At 34.0% G+C, this 22579-nt stretch overlaps 1 protein-coding gene across 2 annotated transcripts; it reads left to right on the top strand.

The window, feature by feature from the left end:
- The first annotated feature begins 958 nt into the window (after positions 1 to 958).
- Positions 959 to 21622, top strand: LOC128546170 (fibrinogen C domain-containing protein 1-like). 2 transcript variants are annotated; one of them, XM_053531798.1, is made up of 9 exons: positions 959 to 1289; positions 2081 to 2245; positions 2432 to 2596; positions 3328 to 3492; positions 5949 to 6053; positions 11321 to 11451; positions 12619 to 12715; positions 17807 to 17971; positions 18570 to 21622. In XM_053531798.1, exons 1-9 carry the CDS (start codon positions 995 to 997, stop codon positions 18839 to 18841), a joined length of 1560 nt encoding a protein of 519 aa, XP_053387773.1. In that variant the 5' UTR covers positions 959 to 994; the 3' UTR covers positions 18842 to 21622. The 2 variants fall into 2 exon arrangements, with proteins under 2 accessions (XP_053387773.1, XP_053387774.1); XM_053531799.1 differs by lacking the exon at positions 2432 to 2596.
- The last annotated feature ends 957 nt before the right edge of the window (positions 21623 to 22579 follow it).

Here is a 22579-nt window from a genome sequence, read left to right as displayed (position 1 = left end):
TTCGTGACGTTTTAATAAAAGACATTGTGTCTGAAATCATTCGTCCTCCACCTCTGATAATTCATGTGGGGAAGTTGGCATTTACTTGCCGAGAGCAGGTTTGTACTGGTACAGAATCCAGAAACATTGGTAAAGTTAACTGCCCGCTAACCGTTACATGACTGAAATACGCCGTTAAACCCAAAATCAAACAAACAAACATGTTCTGTCGGACAGAATCAAAGAGGAAAGCATAGCGTCCAATTATAAAAGACTGAACGCCAAACATGTGGTATGTCTCAAACAGTTGGTTCATAACCTCTTTTTTTTAAAAAACAAAAACGTTAAATAACTTAACTAAATACAATTGGACAATTGCCATGACCCAAACCTTACGAAGTTTTCTTTATATCACATCCCCATTAACAACGGGTTTTCACATACATTCCCGCAGAAGTGTCTTTTAATCTTTATTGTATTTCAAAACCAAATATGAAATACGATAATAAAGTTTAGCAAAGTATTTACGTACATGTAATTTATGATAACGGTAATCCTGTTGGAGAACCTTATTTGTAATATATTGATTAAAACGTTCATTGAAATCCTCTACATGACTGCACGCTCTTGCAAACCGAATAAACTGAGAAATATATCTCATAAGATGTTGCTTGGGGTACATTCCCATCCAAATGGAGGACATTTACAATACTAAAATAAAAATCATCCCTCGTCTTAAATGTTGGTATGTATAAAATTGTCGTAAATAGAGAGATGTAAATCTAGAAATGAAGCAGTAGTATCCGAGTTGTCATTGGATGCAAATATTTTCACATTTTATATGATCTACAATTTCATGTCCCAATCAACAATTGTAACCGATATTCAGACCGTTGTTAGCTGTAGTATAAATATACCTTTAAGTATCGTAAATATTTTACATCAAGCGTAAAAGGAAGTACAATTTTCGTCACTAAATTTCGCAGTTTTAGATTTAGTACTAAAGTTTGCTGAAATGGCTTCTGTATATATAAATGAAAGTTTTACAGGAAATGACACTATAATAGAAGAGGCTGTTGCCAAAGAAACAGATATAAAGAGTGATGTGTTTGAATCGGTACAGAAAACTAAGGATTGCGAGGTATATCAGGCGTTAGAAAAGAGTAAAACAAATCAGGAAGTTGACACAAAACGTTTTAAAGTTATCTCACAGAAGAAAATGCTATATGTTTTTCTGATTTTCCTGTCGGCTGCAGTCATCGGGACACTTATTGGCGTCATCATTCTTTTCGCTTCTACTGCTAAAACAGGTATGTTCATAACTTTCAACCTGTGATCTAAACGTCTTTATATCGCTTTATCGCTTTACATAACGAGGATGCTTTTTTTATAAATTTTTATGCTTTATTTGTTAAGGTTAAGAAGTAGGCCATGAGAAACAAAAATCAAACCACACCAAATCATAGAAAGAAAGAGTTGTTTGACATGAAAATTGAACAGCATGTAAAACATGTACTAGTATATTACTTTACGAAACATGTGTCACTATACTGATATAAACATTGAATTCCGGAAATGGACTTCCTAAAGGGGCTCCACTTCCGGACAGTTAAACGCATTTAAACCCTTACCATTTTCAAAGCACAGTTACACATGTTCGTTTTGATGCATTTGCAATAGCGTGCGAATGGTGAAATTTAGCTTTACAAGGTGGAACAAAGTTTTCATCAATTGTTTATCTTCATTTCTTTACAAATGGTATTCATTTTTAAGGGTGACAATTTTTTTTTCCGATTATTTTAAGTACAAATGGCATTCATTTTCAAAGGGAGGCAACTTTTTCCGATTATTTTAAGTAATCGTCGAGAAAATGTTGTCTCCATTTCAAAATGAATGTTATTTGTAAAAAAAATGAACAATTGCTGATAACTGTGTTCCACCTTGTTATGTGAAATTTAACCACTCACACGCTATTGTGGTTCTTATAGAATACTTAGGGGTAGGGTATAACATGTACAGAGGCATTTTCTTTCTGGCCTGGTGCCAGTGTCAAAACATACAAATGCAACTTTCATTTGATATTTATTTCACTGGTACAAAGATGGGAGCTGGGGAAGCTGGCAGATGTGGGGTAACTGCAGTGTTGAATGTGGCGGTGGTTTCAGAACAAGGTCAAGGACTTGCTCAAAACCAACACCGTCTCCTTTTGGAAGATTTTGTCAAGGAAACTCCATTGATATCGAGTCTTGTGAAAGCAAAAACTGTGGTAGGTAGTGCTTTATTTGAGTGACTCATAGAAAGTACTAGATTTGGTTATTAATTGAGTGTTTAACATATATTCTTAGCGAAACTAATTCGTTTCATTTAGTTCTTTAGCCTGCACTTACGAGACCCAACAGGTACATTTATATGTATGCAACTTTCATTTGATATTTATTTCACTGGTACAAAGATGGGAGCTGGGGAAGCTGGCAGATGTGGGGTAACTGCAGTGCTGAATGTGGCGGTGGTTTCAGAACAAGGTCAAGGACTTGCTCAAAACCAACACCGTCTCCTTTTGGAAGATCCTGTCAAGGAAACTCCATTGATATCGAGTCTTGTGAAAGCAAACACTGTGGTAGGTAGTGCTTTATTTGGGTGACTCATAGAAAGTACTAGATTTGATTATTTATTGAGTGTTTAACATATATTCTAAGCGAAACTAGTTCGTTTCATTTAGTTCCTTAGCCTGCATTTACGAGACCCAACAGGTACGTTTATATGTATCTTTTCGGTGCGAAGACATGCTTTCTTAATGGAGAACACAATTTGCTTAAGAACTCAATAAATAAAGATTCTTGTTATTGAAATTTGATATATTCACCCTATAAAACAAGGAAGATTAAAACTGGACATGTATATATATATATAATCTGTATAGATGCATATTTTAAATGGATAAGATGTAAAATATACAGAATTGAGAACAAAAGTCAAAACCGGCGTGCTTTCCAAATTAAATAAAAACAGATACTAATGTATTTTGTCAATACTTTTTTAAACAAACCCATGAAATCTGTCTGTTATACATAATATTACTTACACAAAGATCTAAGCTCAGCTGGCTACGAGATAACTAAGATGACAGTTGCTTTGTTATGCTTTGTTATACTACATTTTGTAAAACGTAACAGGATAACTTCTTCAGTCATCACCTAATATCAATTTAATGTTTATTTCTCATACAAATTATTCAGACATGTTCATTGTTATAAATACTATATTATGTAAAGCGAATCAGGATAACATCAGTTTCACGTTTAGAAAAGAAAGTAATATTTATTTGAAATCTATTTCACTGCTACGAAGATGGAAGCTGGGATAGCTGGCAGATGTGGAGTAACTGTAGTGCTGACTGCGGTGCTGGTTTCAGAACAAGGTCAAGGACTTGCACAAATCCAACAAAATCTCCTTTTGGCAGATATTGTCCAGGACACTCTATTGATATCGAGTCGTGTGTAAATGAAACTTGTGGTAAGATATGATTTTATTTGAGTTACTTAGACATAGAAAATACTAAATTGATAATGAATTGCGTGCATAGATATCTTGTTAGCAAAATATTTATGTATCATTATGTGTTAGTCTGCTTTTATGACACGTAACATACGCGTTTTTCATATATGTTGTCAGAACGAATGTATGTTTATGAATACATTAAAACATTTTGCTCGAAAACCTTATTGAATAAATATTATTGTAATACGACGCGATAATTCCCTATTAAACAAAAATATTGAACCTGTGTGTTACTATGCAACATATGTCAATCACAACGTCGTAACGGAGTACATGAAAAGAAACTTAATCAAACAAGACAGGTATATATTTGGTGAATATATTAAAAGATGTTGATAATAGACATTTGCGAATTAATCCGATACCAAATCCGAGATTGTAATCCGATGTTCATACTGTATTTTAAGGGATGATCTCAAAACATTTTTGACAAGTATTAGTCTATTTAACTTATCTAAAACTATATCAAACCTAACAAAATCTGTTTTTTCCGGTAACATGCTAAAAACATACGGAAGGTAGGTTGGTATTTTTTTATGTTTTTTTTAATATTTTTATTGAGTTGGACTTCTCGGAAAATATTTTTCCGTACGTCCTTCATCTGCTTCCGTTCATACTGTTATGAACATCTTCTCCTTAACCATAGAGTCTGTTTTGCCCAGACATAACAGGAACATTTGTTGTAGATGCTCTTTTCGATACTGAAAATTTGATCACCATGCAGAGTTCCGGTTGCGATAGCAAACGATATTAAGAATTCTTCTCCTTACTGACTCCCTTTTCAACACTATTTCACAGAAGTCATACCTTCGTCAGAATTCCATTCCTGACCGCAAGTTACTTGTAAAGAATGGTCGAATCTTTCAGATTTTCCTTGGCTGTTATGCATAAATTGTTATTGGGTTGCCGACAACTCATTCACTATGTTAAACATGACCGTGAAGGGCAAAGAAGGTTTCTACATACTCTTTAACTATAATGGAACCATTCCACGAAAATGTTTCTTTGGTGAGCCTCTGTCAGATTTATTCAGATCATTTGGTACATTAAAGAATGTGACTGCCAGGGAGCGGAGCAGGGTTTTTTCATACAGCACAGTGTGAATGTTTTAGGTGTTTTTGTCATAAGCGGAACGGCAGAAATCTTCTTCGTTGCATCTACTTCCAGTTTTCAAAGTTATTTGGCAGAGAAATGTCTCTTCTAAACGTTCTACTTGTTTGTGTTATGAAAAAATGTGGAGTTGTGGCGATTTTCATGAGTAAATATTTTTATACAAGTACGTAAGTTCGAAAGAATTTAGACTGTATTTTATTATTTGACATATTTTTTTTAAGAAACAAACGTATGAAAAAGAGTACTAAATCTTTTCATACATTTTTCTGCTAGGTACCATACAAGATAAGAAATTAAGAGAACCTATATGCGATATGGAAAAATGATTCAGTCATACTAAGCTTTGTATTTGGCTTTTTTCATGCATCATGTACTTCAGATCCCCTGATTTTTTTTATTGTTTAAAACGTGTTAGTACAGTAAACAACTATTATAAGTTATGAGCTCGGCAGGTCATACTAAAACATTTAACAGATCGCACCCCTGCTTTCTTGAGGATATTGCTGGACGATATCTTTGCTTTTCAATCAATTACTTCAAAAATAAATATTTTGGCATGAATGGATTCTTCACGTTAAACTAAACCTACAGAAACAGACAGCAAAATTATCAATGGAATTCGTATCCTTTACTTTATTTAAAGTCAAATGTTTTCATTGCATTGCAATTTGTATATTCATATGGTAGATGCTTCTAACCAAAATCCGCAACATGTTGTTATCATGGTAATTAAAGAGTATTTGCCGTATATTATGAAATAGATATTGTGACAGCTTGACTTCCGCGTGAACAACACTTTAAGAATAGATATATTCCTATATACCATGTATAGTTATCATATTTGCGAGCTATGGAATGATTAACTTAAAAAAGTAAAAAGTTCGCATTTATTCAGACGACAGCTTGGATAAGTATGCTGGTCAGTATTCAGTCTACAATATCTCAACGTTAAAATGTTAGTAAAACCCATTTTTATCATTTGAACCACTACATGTTTTGAGAAAGTCCCTAAAATATACCCGATGTCAGATTCAGATTCGGCATCGGATTAATTCACAAATGTCTAATAGTCCTTGTTAACGTGTTAATCTGAAACAATGACCTGCGCTTGAATAAAAATATTGTTTGTCGTTTAGCCTGCCCCTTATGACATAATTCCGTCGCATCTGAAATCCAAACAAGGGTTTATTCAACGACAAACTCACTGTTTTGAATATATTAGTTCTTAAATGAAACTATATATATATATATATATATATATATATATATATATATAACTCAGTATTAAATTGATACAGAAATTTGTCAGTCTCGACCATGCCATGCCGGTATCTGCAGATCAAAAGGGGACAATTTTTATTGCGCATGCCTGCCTGGTTATACAGGACGTTACTGCGAAAATAGTAAGTTTTACTAAGATGTTAATTTTAAAAGTTACTGGGTTCATAATTCATGAGTATATATAATAAATAGTAGGACTTATTTGTTTAGGAAATATCTGAACACCTGTATATGACTACCGTAAGGCTACAGTATCGTACATGATTTTGACACACCTAAGAACACGACATTGAATATTTGGCAGTGCTTTATGTCACATATAACAAAGTACTTTATGTCACATATAACAGAGTCATTAATAAATCATAGCATCTCAATTAATTTTCAAGTACAGATTAGTAATGATAATTGTCTTTTTTTCTTTTTTTTTTTTTTTTGCTTATGGAGCTAAGGGAAACATGTAGTCAAATAGAAAAAATGGAAACTCCACAGGTCGCTCAACACAACAAAAACGAAAATGTTGCAGGCTCGGTTTGATTGGGCCTGTTCATGGACGGTGGAAATGCATGCTACAGTCCACGCCCTCTAGCCCCGGGTTGAGCAGAACTCAACATTTACACATGCTAAAAGTACAAAAAGCAATTTAGAGACATCCGCAGATGTCAAGTCCACTAGTGTATTTTATTTATGAAGTTCCACATTTTAATGATGGACAATCAGTCGTTTTAAGAATGTTAAACTCATTAAACGTGCACAGTACAATGCAAACTCAGCATGGTTACGTATGAACATGCAGGCTGTTATGGTATCACTCAGATACAATACACCTAAAATAGACGGACATGTCAAAGGGAAGTTGACGAGAAACTAGGACGTTGCCACTATGATTCAGTCCATCTTACTATGGACCGTATAGCCTCTACTTCACCTAATATACCCAGATGGAACTACAAGTAGACAAGACGGATCTTTTACCAAATTTTGAGCTCTGTAAAGTCATCAGAGTGGAAGGTAGAGACATCAACAGGGTTGTCAAATATTTCAACGCCAGTATATTAAAGGCTGAAAAGAAAACAATAAAGAAAAGAAACAATCTCTCACAAGGAAGTAGCCTTTCCCTACAGGGAGCCAAGACCAAATTTCTCAGGTACAGACTTGAAGCACAGAAGAGAGCCGGAGAAACAAAACAACCTCGGTCAACCTAGAGGGAGATGGTCAAAAGCTACGGAGATTGACGAAAACAGCTGAACAAAAGTTACGGAGATTGACAAAACAGCTGAACGATAAAGAAACAGGGAGAGGCTCAACAACTTTGAAAGAGAATGGTGAACTTTTTACGGGTAAACAAGCGGAAAACACTTGCCTTCAACTGCAGAGATGTTTACAACATCCCCATTAGTAGGGAACGACAAAGGAACCCCGAAGAAAAAAATGGAAAGGCAGACAAGTCAAGTAACATAAGAATGCATAAAACGGAGTCTTAAACTACATGAGCTACAGACAACTCCCAGACAGCTGAAAACAAAGAAGTCACATGGACCAGATAGAGTCGCAAATGTAATGCTGACCCACTGAGACACTGCAGTAATTTGCAAACTTCTGGAAATTTACAACTACAGCTTGACAGAAGGACTATGGAGGCAGTCATGATCCCCATTTATAAGAAAAGGTAATGGTTCAAAGAAGGCTGCAAGCTATCGTCCAATCAGTTCAATAATTTATCTTGGAAAGTCAATGTAGAGGATTTTGAATGAACGTCTGAAGTGGTACATGGAGACTAACAACCTACTCACAAAACAACAAGCTGGCTTCATACAATTCCGCTCCACTGAGAACCAGACAACATACCTATCGCAAGAGCATAAATATAATCTGAAAAGTAGATCCCTCGGAAGCACCGAGAACAATGCAAACTGAAAATTGCAGACTCGGTTTAATTGAGTCTGTTCATGAGCAGTAATGGAAAATGCAACACTGCCCACGCCCCCTAGCACCGGCTTAAGCAGTATGCAATCTTCAAATCTAAATGAGTTGAAATCAATGTTCCCGAAGGACCAGAAAATATAACAACACTGAGATGAAGTCGGGGCGACTTTTTACGGCCGCCACACAGCAGCACTTAGCACCCGCTGTTGTGAAGTAAATATAATCTGAAAAGAAGATCCCTCGGAAGCACCGAGAACAATGCAAACAGTGAAAATTGCCGACTCGGTTTGATTGAGTCTGTTCATGAGCAGTAATGGAAAATGCAACACAAAGTCGTGATTGCATAATGGTTTGATCTCAAGCGAGCGTACGATATAGTCTGGACTGATTGACTATGTGAAGTAAGAGGTCACATGCTCAGGTGGATTAGGTCATACCTCTACAACAGGAGAGCAAGAATCAGCTTAGAACATGCCAGCATTTGGAAGTTCCTATTGCGTCATGGTGTCCCACAAGGCGGAATCTTATCCCCTATACTCTCTCTGCTTTCCATCAATGACCTGTGTTCGTAACTGTCGAAAGGAATTTAGGCTGCACTCTACGCTGACGGCCTGGTGTTATGGTGCAAGAATAAACATGCCACAACATCCACATACAGGATGCAAGAAGCCACCAACAAGCTGTCAGCTTGGGCTGAGGACTGGTGCGTCACGATCAATAAAAAAATAGAAAAATCGTCCTACACACTATACTCCCTGTCGTCAAAGCAGAGAGCGGAAAAAATCAAGACTTTACCCCATATTAGTCAAGCAGAAAGGAGGGCCGGTAGGGAGATTGCCATGATGCGTAAACTTGCTTGAACAACAGAGTGAGCAAATGAGCACATACTCAAGACAGTATATCAGGGAAAGGTGAGACCCCATTTAGACGATAGCTCAGCTGCTTAGTCTATTACTGCCAAATCTAACCAACAGGCTCAAGACAAGGTTCGAAACCATGCATTGCGCATTATGGCAGGTTCTACAAAAAAAACAAAGAAAAATATCAAACAGGGAATGCCGCGCACCAAAAGCGCAGCCTCCTCAAAACGAACCCCCCAGCACGCAAACGCGTGCACCACACACACACTGAGAGTTTAGAACGAATAACAATCCCTGAAGGATGAAAATATAACAACATTGATTGAATGTACGGGGAGACTTTTTAAAAGTCTACACCAATCTCCTTCATCGAAAAGCTAACAGGTACACAGCCGTTACAAGACAGTAGAAATGCAAAGGCCCAGATTCGAGCAGAGAGGTTGAGATCTTTTCAAGACCATCCCTTGAAAGCCAAACTGGTAAAGAAGAGGAAAAAAATCATTGGCTAAGCTAGGAGTTCAGAACAATCAACAACACATGTGAGCTACAAGGAGAAATAGCACTAACGAGACCAAGGAGAGGACGATGTTTATTATCTCTTTGATCGGTCTGAACAAGTGATGCTGGTCAGGCTTCGCTCAGGGCACAACAAGCTCAATTTTCACATGTACAAGAAACACAGACTGGTACAATCACAAACCTGTTCATGTGGTAAGAAAGATCAGATTACGTAGCATATACTTAAGAAATTTAACAGGCATGACCAGGAGCGGGCTGCGACCTGGCCGATAGTTACCTCATTCCACCAGAAACTGTATGGAGGCATCGAGGATCCGCGAGAAACCAAAAGTTCATGGAGAGTACTGGTCTGACAGTGAAGTTGCGTACGAAGAAGAAGATCACAGAAATTAGTGATACAGAGCTGAAGCTGAGACGAAAATTGTTTTTGATTGATAACTGAAGATTGATTTAGCTTATAATCGTCAAAGATCATAAATGATCTCTGTTAATTTTAAAATCAGTAGGCCAGAGGTCAAAGTCAAAGTAAACTGGAGGCGGAACAGTTTTCGCTCGATAACTGAAGAACGCTTTAGTCTACATCAAAGGATTATTGCCTTTGGCCAGCTGAAGTTCGCTGTTATTTTATGGTACTATGGTGGGACTTTTAAACTGAAAACGATAACTAACGAACGCTGCGGCACACAACCTCAAACCTAGTTGGCATAATGTCCCTATCGATTTAGATCAGTTGTTCAAATGTCATTGGAAAGGTCATGCTGACTTTAAACTTGATTTGTAAATAGGTTTCCATCTTACCGAAGAACACTATGTAAATGTATTGTAGAATATATTCTGTCTACCTGCATCAATATTCATAGAAAATGAACGAAACAATTTTTCTTGATAATGGATATATCCTGTATAATACTGTAACAATTTTTACAAGTCCTACTTCATCAAGTTCTCATTTTGACAGTGATTTATTTCTGCACACTTCTCCAAAGTAATTTTTGCGAGGGTTTAATTTTCGGCCCTACATCTTGCGAAAATTAATCCTCGCGTAAATATCCACAATTTTATGATTCAAATTCAAATGAGATAAATTCATTACAATTTCGCGAATATTAAACCTCGCGAACATACCCGAAATTTAGAATTCGCGACATTTTGAGCTAGCGAAAATATGTGCTTTTACAGTATGCATTAAATACGATTGTTTTAAACAAAAGTATGCCTTATTTACCCTATGTAGACTATGTAGAACATGGCGCGGGTACGATTTAAGCTCCTCAGTGGTTGTTTTTCTGTTGACCGTTACAAGTAGGCTAGCTGTGTTCTTTTATTTGTTCGTTCTTTCCCATAAATTGCTGTTTGTTTGTTTGTGTGTGTGTGTGTGCGTGCGTGGCGTGCGTGTGTGTGTGTGTTAAGGTCATGATTATGTCTGTGTGCTAAATTAATGTCTCTAATTAATTAATCTCTACAATATCTCATTGTATGTATGCACGACTTTACTGACTTGTTAATACTAGCATATGCTTTAAAAAATACATAATGTTATTAAATTGAATCTTCTGTTAAAATCCACTGATTCATTAAAACGGTACTGAAACACCTAAAAGGAAAATAAGTGAATTCGACGTTAATCAATTCTGTTTAGTTTTTAAGTGTCGCTAAATAAAATATTTCTGTACAATCATGTTTTGTACCATTTCCGAGCAAAAACTGTGATAGATGATATGATGGAGTAATAATCTGTATTAAAACACCAGCCCTTTTCAAACTTACCCATATCGGCCAATGAGTGCACATGAAAGTTCTTTAAACATGCGACACATATCTATGAACCCAGTCTAGATGCATCAGGATCATTTATGTTCAGCTAGTCAACTAGTCAATACGACTGTGGAGAAGTGTGCAGAAATAAATCACTGTCAAAATGAGAACTTGATGAAGTAGGACTTGTAACAACTGTAATAGCGAAACTTGTATTTCATCATGTTCCCAATTTTCCATTGATTGGTTATATAACAATATATATAACAATGTATATATATATCGTTGTATTTTTGCTAGTTTCTTTACCAAATTTCTGTTATTTTTAGTTCTGTCAGATTGTATTGATATTTTACATTACGGTGGAGATAGAGACGGGGTTTATACAATCAGAACATGGAAGAGTCATCAGCTTATTAAAGTATACTGTGATATGACAACAGACGGAGGTGGTTGGACGGTATGTTAATGAAACATCATAAACTACATCTAGATTAAATCATACTACTTCAAACAAATATTATCCATGAACTATCCATTAGTTCAATATTAAAAATGTGGGTTATTCCATAAGAAAAACTGTATAAGTGACATGATCTAATTATTGCATAATAAATACTTTACACTATTTGAAAAGCATTTTCTTTCTTTAGTTCATGCACCTTAAATTAATTCCAACATAAACTTTTATTTTTGATTTCTAATCTTTTATTATTTATGCCATACAGTAAAATAGTCTATCATAACATTCGTGCATTACAAAATCAAGCAGTTTATGAAGAATTTTATAAATAAAAGGCATGACTTTTACGGATTTTAAATTTCGTGTTATTATTGAAGTTTTCAAAAACCCCGCCCATCTGCAGTGAGATTGTGAATACTGTTTTGTTTTACGTATCCACTGTAACTGGTTTTCTTCTCGTTTCTGGTTTTGGGATACACAATCATGTTTCGGGTCAAATCGCTTTAAACTTCATAGCCGAGAGTTTGTTCTTTTTTCGGAATTTTGACATCTATGTTCTGCATTTTGGCACACCGATGATTTTTGAAGTCTGTAACAATGCCTACCAGTTCTTGCTAGGAACCTCAAAACGTCTCATTTTCTGATATTCAAGGCAAACATTTATGCTATGGTATACTAGTAGTATAACAATGCAGCACGTCTTCTAAAATAATTGCCACAATACATATTAGTTCCAGATGCAATATCTCAAAATGAGACCTGATATTTTTGAGGATTTGTTTTCTGTGTTTCATTTCTATATTTATATACTACTTATTCCAAACGTTGGACTTAGATCAACCATAATAGTTAAAATGGCGAGCCTATTTATTAATACTTTCTTATCCCAAATTTTTGTCATCCATACAGACTTTGTGACAGAACGGCCCATATGTAATGCATTACCTTTTTTGCAAAAAATAAACGACTAATTTCGGTTAATCAATTTTCAGTGCTGAAACTATACTCATTTGAAAGATACTAACAAAATTGAATCTGGATGCATAAACTTCCATTCAATTTATTGAATATTACAGTTGTATATCTTTGTAAGTTATCACTTATGTTGCGATCATCTTCTATCCAGACCCACTGTGAAACCGTTATCACTTTGTTTCATTTTAGGTGTTTCAGTACCGTTTTAATGGATCAGTGGATTTTAACAGAGGATTTTCTCAGTATGAGGAAAGATTTGGAAATTTGAAAACTGAATTTTGGCTGGGTAAGTCTTACTTTATGTGTAAGAAGGCGGGTTACATTTCTCTTTTAGTTGATTATAACACGACCCGTTGTGTTTGTCTATTAAAAGAAAGAAGTTTGAAATAGTTTGTTTTATGCAACACATGCACTTTTTGTACGTCCCAGTTATTACGACACAGCGTCAAGCGTTAAATCAGCGTGCGGGAAATAAACACACACATCAAGCAAATACTTGGAGAATATCCTCAAAGATGATTATCATAATAGTTGATAATGTCTGAAAGCTAAATGATATGTTTCAAAAGTGATTAGCTCCTGAACAAAATCATAGTCGATCAGAGGCGCTCTCATGATATGACTCATTCGCATCTGAACTCTAAAAGCATATTTTCATTTTTTTAACGTTGCACCGATACAATAATATGTAGTATGGCAACTCTCAAACTTTGGTGGTAGAGGAAGACTCCTGGTGCCTCTCCGCGCATTATTTCATCACGGACGTGCACCACGAAGCTGGCTGGATGGCCTCCATACATGAGGAATTCAACACCACATGGACTCGAACCCACGTTGATGAGGGGCAACTGATTTGATGTCAGCGACATTTACGGTTACGGAGATTTTTATTCAAAAATAAATCAGTGTTTGGAATAAATTATTAGTTTAATTTCATTCAAACAGAAATCACTGTTTGGAATGCATTATTCCATAATTTCAATGATTATTCTTTATCTATAAAAATATTCATTAGAATTTTTATAGCACAAAAAGAACATGTGAGTCTTCGAGTTTTCCGTACCTACAGAAATGTTATCATCTCACTGCATACAGTATTTTGAATTTTGTTTTCTTTTATCACACTATTACCACTACGAAAATTAATAACTTGAGATCTAAAATAGATTTTCTTCTTTTTTGAACGACTTCTGATTTTATCTATGTGATGATCCTAGAATCCTGCTGCAGTAAACAATGCTATCAATTAAAATAGTATCATTCAAAATAATTCGGTTTTATTAAGTTTTTTTCATGACAGGTAATGGAAACACCGCTCACGCTTCTTAGCACCAACTAAAGCAGAACACTATTACATAAGTTTGAATGAACTCCATTAACCCTAAGGACTAGAAAATATAACAACACTGAGACCAACTACGGGAAGGTATTTTACGGCCGCCACACGACAAATTAGTATTAATTTTAATGCTGTTGTGATAGTTAATAAATTCTGTATGAAGATTCATTGGAAGCATAGAATGCAACCAAGCAAAATAATAGCTAAGAATTGTTTGATCTGAAACACAATACGGATAATTGTTTGCAATTCTTATAATTTCGTTAATATTTGAGAGTAGAATAAACGTCTTATACAATACCAACCCGCAGTATATACAAACATAAGAAAAATAAAAACACGACATAAACAAAAATGTTGCAGACTCGGTTTGGTTTAGCCTGTTTTGTTTTTTCGAGGTCCATATGGGTTACCCCGTTTATTTCTTTACATACATGAAACATTAACATACACGTAATAATATAATCCAGTATACAAAAGCAATGCAATAAAATGCAAATAACACAATGAATAAATATAAGTTTCAATTTTTCAATCATATTTATCAAATATGTATCGATTCAATTATAATATGCATATGTATATAGAAGGAAAGCTTTTGTTGTTTTTGTTAAAAGGAAGATGTGGTGCTGATTGATGAAAAAGAAAGGGGATAAATAACAGAAGAAGAAAAAGGGGGATCGTTTCAATCAATCCTTAAATTGAAAATGTATTTTTGATTTATGCAAAAATTAGAGTGAAATTTTGGGGTGGCTAAATTTCAGTTAAAAAAGACCATTTCGATTGATGATCATTTTCTAATCTGTGTTTCATGAAAGCTATTTCTTTTTCCAGGGGTATACGCAAATATAGTCGAGAAACTGTTTAAAAATTGGAATTGTCTTCCTGTATTTTATTCTAAAAATAAAAACTTACATAATATAATATCAAAATTTATTTCGTTTTTCATTTTAGTATTTTCTATATAACCAAAAGAGACATCTTCAAAATTGACTGTATAGCGGAAGTTTTGGAAAACATGTATATTCCATAAAGCCTGCACGTGCTGGTATCCCAATACAGACGCTCGGTTGTTTCAATATTCATATTGCAGAAATCACATAGATTACTGGTGACCAGTGGCCGTATTCATAAAGCATCTTAAGTATAAGTATAAGAAACTGATTATTTACTTAAGTATTTCTTAGGTAAGAAATTTATTTTACTTAAGTAAATTTGTTATCCATAAAACAACTTAATAAGTAATTTTTGGCTTTTTTTGTGGACGAAAACATTAAACAAACAATATTAATTTCAGACAGATACAACATGCACAAGTATGTTTAAAGTGCTTATATCTGAAAAACAACACTTTAATCGTACTCACGACGCCATTTTGTTTTCTGACTTAAGTCATTTCTTACGTATCTTAAGTTTAAGCTGTTTTGTGAATACGACTTAAGTGTTTTACTTAGACTTAAGCTGAAATCACCAGAAAACTTAAGTAAAATCTTCAACTGATGTCAAAACTTATACCTAAGATGCTTTATGAATACGGCCTCAATTAACATGTACATATAAATATTTGTTTGTTGGTAGCAAACGCATAAAGAATCTATACTGAAAACTTAGAAAATAGTAGTTGTAAATGGTACCGTATATACGCTTCAAGTTAATGTCTTCATAGGGTATACATTTGATTTGAATTTTATATAGTATTTGGTTATATTTATCAATGGTTTTCATTTTATTAATTAATGTATTAATAAAGAAATTTTGGATCAAATATTTCCTGCTGCTTTTTGGAATACTCTTTATTACATGTAATTCAAAATAGTTAAGAGAATCATGTTCTTCTAAATCTAACATTTGTTTCGCATCACTAAATTTGTAAAAGCATTGTTTTCGTTGTTGAACAACTGGTCTGTATATTTTATATTTTTATTATACCAATTACTCCAGAAAATTGTTTTGTTTGGCATTCGTATGTTTAAGTTATTCATAATATAACATGCTTTATATCTTCTCTTATTTGATTGTATTCGTGACTAACCTTAAACCAAGCAATAAGAATATCCTTCAAGAATAAGTTTTTATTGCAGATAAGATCTATGTAATCTTTATTTTATTTTTTTTGTTGGGCTTAACGTCGCACCGACACAATTATAGGTCATATGGCGACTTTCCAGCTATGATGGTATAGGAAGACTCCAGGTGCCCCTTCGTGCAATATTTCATCACGAGCGGGCACCTGGGTAGAACCACCGACCTTCCGTAAGCAAGCTGGTTGGTTTCCGCACATAAAGAATTCAACGCCTCGAGTGAAGCTCGAACCCACATCGATGAGGGGCGAGTGATTTGAAGTCAGCGACCTTAACCACTCGCGGCACTCAGCCACGGAGGCTCCTATCTTTATCTAAGTTACATTAGAAAACTAATTGAGCACCAACGTTTTTAAGAGTATTTACGTACAATAGTTTCCAAGGACCTTTATTCCCGTCACATATTAATCGTTTTACCAAACAAACAACCGACTATCTGTTAATTTTAACCTTCTTAGTTCATAGTCCTTAGTTAAAACCTTACGTTTCATTTTCTCAGACTTATTATATTACCCATATAAAACTAATGATCGTTCGGAAAATATCTGTTATAATGTTTTCTGTTGGAGGCGGCAAGACAGTAAAGTGATATACGAGGTTTGGCAGAGCAAACGTTTTTACTACAGTCACTTTACCTAAAAGAGTGAGTTTTCGGTGTTGCCACTGTTTTAAGCAGTTTTTGAATTCTTATAATTTCGACTCAAAATTTAAATTTATATTCAATTCCCTGTCATTATAATATGTCATACAGAGAGTTTTCGCCCTTTTTGATGTCCAATGAAATCTTCCGTTGTTGCATATTTCACATATGAGTTTTTTATGATCATACTCTAAGTACTTTTGTTTTTGTAATATTAAGTCCCGAAACATTGACAAAATCAGTTATAACATCTATTAATCTCTCGAACGATTCCTTATTACCGTTGTTAAGATAAGTTGCTTCATCTGCAAAAAGTGCTTGCTTTATTTCAGTATTTCTTATATTGAATCTTTTAATGTGTTCATCTTTACTCATAGTTGTAGTTTATAATTCCATACAAACGATAAACAGCAGAGAAGATAAAGGACAGCCCTGTCGAATCCCAAGTTCAATTTGAACACTTTCTGATAAAGAAAACAATGTTAATAATCAGACTAGTGATATCAATATAAAAGAGCTTTACCCATTTTATGAAAGACTGTCAAACATTTAAGTGCTTTAAACTTTGCATTATGATGTTATGGCTTAAACTATCAAATACCTGTTCAAAATCTGAAAACAAGAGCAGGTTACGCCCTTGTTGAATGAGATATTCTATAATTTCAAAAATAAGGCGCACATTTTCTCCTATATAATCTAACTTTCATAAATCCAGTTTGCTCATAACTTATAATATATGGTAAATCGTTCTTAAGTCGATAAGAGATAGGTTTTGTTGCAATTTTGTAGTCAACATTAAGTAAACTGATTGGTCGCCAATTTGCTATTGAATTTAATTTTGGTCTTTTTCCATATTTGGGAAAATCACTTACTTACGGAAAATTACTTCCGTACGGACCGATTTAGAATAAATCATTTCGTAATTACTCTTATCATCTTTGAAAATATCGATCAGAAAATTATAACGAAACAACGATATGTGAATTTTTAAGTTTTTAGAATTTACAAAAATGATATTAATTACCTCACGGCATACAGTTTTTGGCCTGTCGTTATATTTTCTCTAGCTATCATCGCCGAATATATCAAATACATTTATGACAGTTTTTTTGCGATTGAAGAATACCCAGCTATTTATAACTAAGTATTTTTGACTAGAGTCTTTTAATTGCGTAAGACTGGTGATTGGCCATAAGGCTGTCAGTTAAGATAACTAAGTTATAACCAGTTTGCTTTTAGTTTTTAAGATTTTGTTTTTAGTTTTTAAAAATTTTTTTCAGTGTATTTTCAAATTGGTACTAAATGCATTTAACCTAGGTCTGCGGTACATTGAAGAGTTGGCGAGTCAAGGCCGTACTGACCTGCGGATCGATTTAGAAGCAGCAGATGGAACAACAGGATTTGAGAAATTCGACAGGTTCTCCCTATCCGCCGGACCGGCGTATACCCTGCATATTGGATCAACTATAGCTTCTTCAGGAAGTTAGTATTATAATCTAATACTTCCATTTACAATATCAGTATAATTAATAAATGAGCCGTACCATGAGAAAACCAACATAGTGGATTTGCGACCAGGATCCATGCTGTTCGCTTTCAAAACCTATAGCAATTAGAGAAACCGTTAGCGTTGGTTTTCTCATGGCGCGGCTCAAATACTTTGTATTTGTATGCTTCTAGAAATCATGACAAAGTTATGTTGATATTATTATCTAAACATCAGACATTTCTCATCAAAATCAGTTTAGCAGTGTATCAGTTACGTTTAGGGAAAATTTAAGTATTGTTAGCAACAAGGAAGAGATGACAAGGTAAGCTGACTACAGAGTATGCCTTAAGTTTAAAAAACAGGTTTAAGCACCGACGAAATTTTGAAATCAGCCCCAATACATAAAGTCATCCTGTTTACTCAATGCTGGGTATTGGACCAATAATCATTTAAACTATTTTTTCTTGTTGTTGTTTTAAACTTTAAAATATAAAAAAGTGATGTAAAAGTTTGAAATCGTATCTAGGTTTTCATAGTCATTGACATAAATGCAGCGATATGCTACATTTATCTATTTCTTTATATATTCAGTTTCAAACGTGCAGAGGGTTGGTCCGTATCATAATGGCATGCATTTTTCTACATACGATCACGATGCTGACACTTATAGCGGCAACTGTGCTGTTAAATTCTACGGTGGCTGGTGGTATAAGAATTGCTTTGTGGCCAATCTGAATGGAGAGTACTTCACACCAGGGACAAACAACGCTCAATCTATGTGTTACTATAGCTTCCTAGGTTTAGGTCAAATTTCCTTGAAATCCAGCAAGATGATGATGAGAAGAACCTTTACTTCGTACTAATTAATAGTGACCTGAACATTTCGACATTTTGTTTTCACATTGACTTCATTTTCAATTTTTATATTGGATGTGTGAGTCATTTGTCACGTCAGTTTCATTTATTTCGTCAAGTGTAAAAACGACGATATTTTCAATTTTACTCCGGCCTAATAACAAATTTGTATCGTTGATATAATAATTTGCAGTGTATTCTCGTATGTAATAAAAGAAAACATTATGTTTGCATCAAGAAATATGCACTCAGTCTTTCGCGGAATAAAATCGGTTCTGGAATCGCGCAATATTTCTGCTGAAGAACACATGCATATTTCTCGATTCAAATTTAAACACCTGTAAATATGTATGACTACGCTAGATAAGCGGGTGATTAGAAATACTGTATACTTTTTTAAGTTTGTAAAATTAAAAATGAAATGAACCCGATTACCGTAGTAATTTCATATTTCTAAAATAAAACAATATTTGTATTCGTATAAACGTACAGAAACTCTTGAGTATTACTTGTACACATGTCCATTTTAGGAACTAAAACTATGCTAATCCTGAAGTTCTCTTACAGTATAACTTACATTAAGCGGTGGTCTCTTACATGTAGCACCACTTGTCTACTTAAACAACATATTTTTTTCTTCCTACACACAAATGGGAACTGGAAACGAGGTCTCCTAATGCAAGTGGTCTTTAAAAAGACATGGTCTCACGAACAAGTTTGACTTTATATTAGCATAATTAAGAAAATAATGCCCAAAAGGCGGATACAGCTATAAGACCCGTAAATAAATAGTAAAAGTTTATACAACATTGTATAAATATCAACATATTCTAAAATTCAAATAGCATAAAACAGTTGCTTATTATGTTAGGATTATGAGGCATTTCTTCAGAAATTCAAACATTGTATCATTAAAAAAAAAAGATTTATTGCATCTTATATTTTGCAATCGCCCTATTGAACATTTACAGATATACCCAAAGCAAATAGATTAAGTCTGTTAGTCAAAGAAAATGGTTAGACAAATTATACAAACTGCTTAAGGTTCAATACAGTGTCAGGACAGATAAAACATATTAGAATGATATTGAGTAGTCTGCTTCAACAGATCGACATTTTGAATTATTATATTTATGACATTTTTATTATGACCAGGCAGTCATAGGAACATTTTTCTGTTTATCTAGGGCAGTCACAAGAAATTGACTGCAGAAATAAATACTGAATCACCAACTGTTGTCCACTTTTTGCAGATATGTGCATTTTCTATATATTTTTCAGCGATTTATGTATAAACATGTATCACATTTTTATCTATGTAAAACTAAAATGTTTTAACAATGATATTTGATTTATATTGTTAATAGATTTATGGTTTTATATATATATATATATATAATCTTGAACACTATGACTGCAGAAATAAATACTGAATCACCAATTATTGTATACTTTGTACAGGTATGTGCATTTTTTCTCTAAGATATTTTATTGGTCAGCTATTTTGTTTTACCATGTATCACATTTTAAGTAATGTAAAACTAAAAAAGAAATGTGTATGGTAATAAATTTATATTGTAAATAGATTTAACGTATATTTTCGCTTATAAGACGCTCTTGCTAATAAGACACACCCTGACATCGGACAGTCTCTTGTAGTACACGCTTATGAGATGCTCCCTACCCATTGCATTGGAAATATGACTCCTAATAATACGCCTTATAAGCGAAAATATACGGTATTACTAAAGTAATGGATCTTGAAATTACTGCTTTAGTTTTGAATTTTCGGTATAATCTTACTAGTCAAGCAAATGTCTAAATTAAGGTATCCGTTCCATAAATAGATAATTTTTTTGCCTTGAGACCCCATGTGTTTTGGTATCATTTGAAAGAGTTGTGCCTGCTGAACACAGATTAGTAAGTAAGATGACAACAATAATTTGCGCGAAACATTACAATCATGATTTGACTGCGAAACACTGTAATTACTGGAACTAAATATAATTAAATACAAGAAAGTAAGAAAAAAATATAACATATTTTGTCATGCAATTCATATTTTCTTTTTAGTTGGCAGTACACTTTCAAATGATGCCAAAATTGTATGAGCTTACCAGACACCAATATATGGTATCTTTTAATAGCTCTGATAAATACAATATGCTAATTTGTGTATCGGATAGCTTAAACAATTTTGCCTAAATGGAAAAAACAACTAATATTGTTCACATATCCATATTCACAGAATGTTCATAATTACCTTTCTTTCAAATACAAAGTCCCCGTATTAAACGTATTATTCATTATTGTATAATTGTTAAACATGTTCATTCTTGAAACGTTACATGATGCTTATTTTTTGGTGAAGCAAGCTAGTATGGTCAGCCTGTTCCTTTTTGTTCTATCCAATATATGTATGACCTTTTTGCTCTATCCAATGTATGTATGACTGATGCTATTTGCTACAATATTGAACATGTTTAAATGTAATATACATGATTGTTAATTGATTGTCTTACAGAATTTATGATTTCTTATATGAATGATGTTTACTGTACACAACATATTGACAGTAGAAATAAATACTGTATCTAAAATTGTTTTTTAAAGCACACAAACCCAAACACAAAAACTCCGTTTCACACACAATTGTAAAACATATATGATTGTATATGAAAAATGAAAACACAATTTAAAACTAAGCAGTGCGGAGTAATTTCATAAAAGTGTTGAATCACAATGCCATCATGCAGTTGTCTCCACTTTTGATACTAAAAATATGGATATATAAATTAATCATATTTAAACGTTTCAAAGCTGTAAATTAGATTTCTGTAACTTTAAGCTTATAAAATATAGCAGTATATCACAAATCGGCTACCATAAGATTGAATACTGAAGTTTACGTACATGCCTAAATCAAAGCTGGCACGTGTATTTGTCACGTAGTATCTATTGCTTGGTAGTATTTGGAGGCATTTTGATATGCTACAAATTACTATCTTAATCGTTTTAAATTGATTGTAGTACTAATAATATGGTGTTTTGCTAAAAGCGGAAAAAACAAAGATTTTTTGAGGGCCAGAGCCGCTCAAATGGCCTACGGCAATACAAATCGTCTGAACCACAAGTATCTGTGTTGTGTACAAAATAGATAGAAGTGGTATCAAATATGCACGTTAAGGGATTTATCTACATGTATATAATTGTACGTAGTAGTGTAGTGTAAAAAAGAAGGCTTCTTTGACGTACGAACGGACAAATGTACAGACATACTGATTTGAAAATTTGATATAACATGATGTAAATGCATCATTTGGAGTAGGTACGAATAAGTTGGTACCTAAGTTTGTATCAAGAATAAGATAAAATCTAACTTTTACTAAAATAGCGTTCTTATATTATATGGGCCACTGTGATGTTCTAAAATTGAGTTGCCAAAGATCTGTGACCTTGGCCTTCACAAACTTGTATCGGTTCAACATACATATGTGCAAACTTTGGTACTTTTGTCCTGTCTCTCTAGAATGTTCATATTATACGAAGAATTTGAACTAAGCTACAAATCCGGAAAGCCATGTGTGGTCTCTGGTAGTGTCCAATATTTCATTTGAACAGTTTTTAATATTTCAGAAACTGAGCTCTGCTGATTTTGTAGAACGATTGTAAAAGGATCACACAATAATTGGTGTAGATCAGGTAGTTACTCCTGGTTAAGGGCCTTCCGGGTGTTAAGAGTGATG

Source organism: Mercenaria mercenaria, chromosome 19 (assembly GCF_021730395.1).
Source record: "Mercenaria mercenaria strain notata chromosome 19, MADL_Memer_1, whole genome shotgun sequence".
Classification (NCBI taxonomy): domain Eukaryota; kingdom Metazoa; phylum Mollusca; class Bivalvia; order Venerida; family Veneridae; genus Mercenaria; species Mercenaria mercenaria.
The sequence above is the reverse complement of the archived record's forward strand: the minus strand, read 5'-3'. Positions and strand labels throughout refer to the sequence as shown.